At 31.6% G+C, this 5,825-nt stretch overlaps 1 protein-coding gene across 1 annotated transcript; it reads right to left on the reverse strand.

The window, feature by feature from the left end:
* Positions 1-570: 570 nt before the first annotated feature.
* Positions 571-5,344, reverse strand: LOC139525232 (cell adhesion molecule 2-like). Its single transcript, XM_071320425.1, has 3 exons — positions 4,963-5,344; positions 2,425-2,775; positions 571-857 (listed from the first exon to the last, which is right to left on the reverse strand). Exons 1-3 carry the CDS (start codon positions 5,342-5,344, stop codon positions 571-573), a joined length of 1,020 nt encoding a protein of 339 aa, XP_071176526.1.
* Between the last annotated feature and the right edge of the window lie 481 nt (positions 5,345-5,825).

Consider the following 5,825-nt stretch of genomic DNA (forward strand, 5'->3'; position numbering starts at 1 on the left):
TTCACTTATAAATTTAACTTTTCATTTATCGGTTTTAAAATGATTTTGTTGTATTTATTTTGTTTTTAATATACTATTATGGTTTCGCACTTGCACTGTTCGGGAACAGAACTTCTCACACAGGGGTACAATGTGTGGTACTTAAAAGGTGGTACCAAACACCATGAATAACATGAATTTGGCTCGTTTAATTTTCAAAAATTTTGACAAAATATTTACTTTGACCACATATGACAAAAAATATAAAAATTTCAAAAAACTAGAACCAACACTTTCTTTGAAAACTTTCATTGGATATATAGCAGGTTGCAGTCTTGTAATTGACCGCTCCATAGGCTTACATGCAAAACAGCTGATCTTCGAAAATAAAATAGAATAAAAAATGCTACATAGAATGTTTTCCATGTTCATATCATAAATTCAGAAAAAATGGACAATTCTTTTTCCTCGATGTTTTGACATGCACCGGAAACTAGAGTTGTAATACAAGACAGCAGTTTGACAAACACTAATTTTGTTTACAGAGATGCTTAATATTTAAACACAGCATCATTGATATGTGTGTTTTTGTTACTCACCTATTTGTATGTGTATAGAGGTGTTCATGTTGAATGTCTGTCCATTAAAACTGTTTTGTGCCACACATATGTAGGTATCAGTTTCATTAACCACAACGTTATTGATGAAATATGTAGAACCAATCCATAGTAGTAGATTGGCTTCTGATTGTTTATGCCAAGTATATCTTGTTCCAGCAGGATTTCCATCTGATTTACATGTTAGAGTTATGGGTCCTGCTCCTTCAGAGAAAATGGGATTGGTAGACGATTTTGTTACTTGTACATTTCTCACACTATCTGTTAAAAGAAAGACTCTGTAACTTGTACATATCTGACAATGTCAAAAATAAATTAATGACATGTGCATTCTTCACACCCTCTGATTAAAAACTTATCAATATCGTTATATTCATATAATTTATCAATGTACAATCCTTTACTTTCTTAGTTATTCAAAAAAATAAATCTTTCCTACATATTGATATGCCTTGTTTCGTAAACATTAATCAACTAAACACAGGCGAAAGTCAATTTGTGTGAACTGGAAGAAGATTTTGTTGACTCAGCAATAAGTGAAAATCAGCACTATTGTGAAATCAACTTGTACAAAATGTAAGGGAACATACCCACCCATGTTATTATGCGTATTAGTTTATCTGTTATCAACTATAATTGTTTGAAATTACCATTAGGTGATGTGGTATAGAAGTCAATAAGAATTGATGGATTTATCCCCCTTCGAGACTTACGAACAATAATACACATTTGACTTTCATTTTCAATTGAACCATTCCGAATTTAATCAAAGAGATCTAAAAGATACAAGAGAAACAGTCAAACTCATAGATGAAAAATAAACTAACAACGCCATGACTAAAAAAGACAACAGACAAATAATAGAACACAATACACAACATAGAAAACTAAATACTAAGCAACACGAACAAAACCAAAAACTGGGGGTGATCTCAGGTGCTCCGGGAGGGTAAGCAGAATCTGCTCTATATATGGCACCCGTCGATGGGTTGCTCATGTAATTACAAATACGGTAAATAGTCTAATTCGGTAGGTCATATTCGTGAAAAGGGAATGGGATTGTAGTAGCGACATAAGGAAAATATCCAATATCATCTATGAGACAGTAATTCCACAACGGTCAACCAACTCGTATTGGATCTGTAAAATATACGAATCAACTGTATTGACACATTTGATGATTATGATAATTAAGGGTTAATTATTGTGATTCAAAGATATCGCCGTTTTTGATTTAACGTTCACCCTGTTTTCAAATTTTTAATTTGACATTAAGTCACGAAAGACAGCTGACTCCATCAAAGTGTTCTTCTTATTTTATTTCACGTCCATCCTAACTCTCAAAGTATTTTGCGTGCTTTCTATTTATAGCACTGTCTATAACGGTTAGGGGGTTTCCCATAGTTAAAGTCCCTGCGTCTGCCATTAAATTGCATACAATCACTTTATTTGACTTTTGGCGGATAGTTGTCTGACAATCATACCACATCTCCTTATTTTAATATCAATTTTATTTCTTCGATAAATCGATTCTTGCAAAACCCTTTGGTGTAGTATCTTATTGATTTTGGAGCATACGCGACGTATTGGTTTCCGGTCTTGATAAGCTAGCTTTTCTATATAATTGGTCTTCTTTATTGACTAAATAAGTAAACCAGTTATATACGCTTTAACAAACCGTAAACCATTTATATCATAAATGAGTATAAAAAATCGAGAATGACAGTTAAAATATAGAGTTTAAATATACAACGTTCATGACAGAAATTATTTCTTTTTACCCATGCAAACACTTCCCTTTATCACCCTCTATGATCTAACAACTTACAATATACATTAATCGGGTACGTCTGTTTGTATAATCTTCCCTGTGGTACGTCTTGATAAACAATTTGACATCTAACTACCGCATTATTATCTAGCTGTTCCATCTTCAGTGTCAGCTGACTGGTACCAGTAAATGTACAGGTCCATGGTATTTTAAATGCTGTAGTGGTTTCTGTTTCATATGATGTTTCCTGTATAATAACACCATTGGAGTTACGTCTGTATCTCACCCATCTGAATTTGCCTTCAGGTTTGCCAACATTACCCGTACATGTAAAAACAACAGTAGTGCCTTCTTCTATCCCAGCTGATGGTACATATGATGGTACACTGTCTGGTTTTTCTGGATTAGCTGTTATATAAATATTCAAAACATTTTGTGAGCGTTAAAGTATGTTTATATATATAAACATGTCTAAATTGGAAACAACGTTCAAACCTATGATGGCGTTGGATAAAAACTGCAATTATTATACGTTTGCATGTAACAAATAAAAATAAAACATTATTAAACTGTAGCTGACCTTAAGAAAATAAACTTATAAATGTAACGTTAGCTGGAGGCATGTTTTTGCACAATAAACTTGATTTGATTTGATTATGTGTGCATGTGTATGTTTATCTGTTTGTGTCACGGCCAGTCTTCCAACAGTTATTTGCTGACATCACTTCTTTTTTCATAGTTCAATTGATTCATATAATCTTATTGTAACTCTAACCCTGATGAGCAATACAGATTCATTTGAGCCTCTAGATTTTACTTATTTGTATTGAAATCCGTGATTTTTGCATGATAGTCGGGTTAATGTCTCAACAGAGGTCATGTTATAATTGTATAATAGTGTTCAGATGCATGCCAACGTTGAATAAATTTACTCAGTTACATACTTAAACATGGTTGTTACTCTGATATTTTATTTTGAAATCAAAAAATAAAAATAATGAGAGCAATAATGCGCATAAGGCAACCGAACGTTGTACAAATGATATATCCCCATTTTATTACTGTATGCTCTCAATCTCAATAACCATCATGTTTTAAGCAGTTTAAGTACTGTCTTTATGTTCTTGTCAACACTTAAGTTTTGAGTTAAGGAACCGGTCAATACTTATTGGGGGGGGGGGGGGGGGACCGGTGCAAAACGTAGAAGTACACACATTTATTTTTAATTAATTTTTGATAGGACTTCTTTTGATTATGTGTGCATGTGTGTATGTTTATCTGTTTGTGTCACGGCCAGTCTTCCAACAGTTATTTGCTGACATCACTTCTTTTTCAATAGTTCAATTGATTCATATAATCTTATTGTAACTCTAACCCTGATGAGCAATACAGATTCATTTGAGCCTCTAGATTTTACTTATTTGTATTGAAATCCGTGGTTTTTGCATGATAGTCGGTTTAATGTCTCAACAGAGGTCATGTTATAATTGCATAATAGTATTCAGATGCATGCCAACGTTGAATAAAATTACTCAGTTACATACTTAAACATGGTTGTTACTCTGATATTTTATTTGGAAATCAAAAAATAAAAATAATGAGAGCAATAATGCGCAAAAGGCAACCGAACGTTGTACAAATGATATATCCCCATTTTATTATGCTCTCAAACTCAATAACCATCATGTTTTAAGCAGTTTAAGTACTGTCTTTATGTTCTTGTCAACACTTAAGTTTTGAGTTAAGGAACCGGTCAATATTTAGGTGGCATATATGTGAATGTATAAAATGGGCTATACAACAAAATTAACAAGATTAATTGAGGAACAAACAAGTTACAACAATGGAAATACAATTTCAAGTCTAGATATTTATATCTTGAAATGATTTTGAAAAGGTTGAAAAAAATAGACATGCATCAAAAATAAATAATAAAAAACCAAAATTATAAAATTAATCATTCTATTTAAAGTGATATGATATACTGCGATCAGTGTGGTACAAATTAACCAAATGCAAATCATTGAAAAAAGGTAGGAATAGATAAAATATAGATCTTTAAAAAAAGGAAAACAATAAAACATTTTAACTAGAAAATTACTAAAAAAACAAAGTCAAAAGAGAGAAAAAAAAAGATATTAAAAAAAGGATAATACAAATTGTTCATCAACGAATGTAGTGTCTTACTCTTCGTGAAAGAAAACGATAGTGCAATTGAAAAGGAATCTTATTTGCCTTCTTGAAGGAGGAGATAGGTTAAAATTTCCAGACAAATTCAAAGACTACTATATTTGATCTATGTTAATCTGATAAAAATGAAGTTAAAGTCTGTTTAATTTATTCATAGACTAGACAGGACATATACTTATTTCGTAGATATTTTATATAGGACAGACACTTTTTTGGTATATTCAGAGGGTAGGACATAGATTTTTGTAAGGAAGAAATAAGAATTGCACCGATTTCAACCCCCAATAAATATTGACCGGTCCCTAAAACAGTACTATATTTTAACAAACGTCAACATTTGTTTTAAATTGGAAGAATTTTGGTGAGGTTAATTTGTTTTACTATCAAAAATCTATTTATATGTACCTCTAACATTTATATAAGCAACACTAGAATTTGCAGTTGAAATTCCACTTGAACCTGCGTATGGCACTTGACACATGTACTCCTTCTCATCTTCACAAGCAATCTCAGAAAACTGTATTGCAGCATAATCTGTACCTGTAGTTGTTGGGTTGGTAAGTGTCACTCTGTTAGTTAAATAATTGCCATCAGTTGTTAAAGTTGCATTTAGTGGAACTAATGGGGTGTAAAATAATGCTAGCGATTTTAACTGTCCATTTATTTTAGCCTGAATGTTTACACCTGTAACAAATTCTCCAGTCGCAGTTGTATAAGAACATCTTAACTGTAAACTTTTCAGTCCAAGTATTACTTCAGAAGGTGTTGCTTGTAGCTGAACACTCATACTTTCTATACCTAATATTAAAGACAACTGAATTAGCTAAACTTACAAACATAACAGAACATATATTTTAAAATTAATTTGCACTAAAAATGTATTCTGTTTGATAGCCTGACACTTTTTTTCATATCTAAATAACAAAATTGACGATTCAATAAAAATAAAAAATGCATTTCAAATTGGTCACGCATAACAGTAATTTATATTGGATAAAAATTTCAGTTTAAAGTAAAACTCACTACTGATTATCACTTTTCAGAAACACCAGAAAACAGGTAGTCAACATTTTAATAATTTGGAATTTTATCGTTTAAATATATCTTACTTTTGTCGTTGAAACTTCGATCAGCGTAGCTAATTTGGTAATGAACATTATGTTTTGTTGTTTGTTCATTTAAAAAAACCTACTCCCTTTCCCTTTATGTGGATTAGGTTTGTATGAGGCCGGTATGAAATTGACATTCATTTGTATCTGATAGAATTT

This window comes from Mytilus edulis, chromosome 5, assembly GCF_963676685.1.
Source record: "Mytilus edulis chromosome 5, xbMytEdul2.2, whole genome shotgun sequence".
Classification (NCBI taxonomy): domain Eukaryota; kingdom Metazoa; phylum Mollusca; class Bivalvia; order Mytilida; family Mytilidae; genus Mytilus; species Mytilus edulis.

Bases quoted from the DNA above. Each gene is read 5' to 3' on its own strand.
- LOC139525232 (XM_071320425.1), bottom strand. From the start codon at position 5,344: ATGAGTGTTCAGCTACAAGCAACACCTTCTGAAGTAATACTTGGACTG. The intron at 2,776-4,962 runs GTACATATAAAT...TTTATATAACAG, and splicing joins TGCTTATATAAATGTTAGAG to CTAATCCAGAAAAACCAGAC. The intron at 858-2,424 runs GTAAGTTGTTAG...TTCTTTTAACAG, and splicing joins GTACCCGATTAATGTATATT to ATAGTGTGAGAAATGTACAA.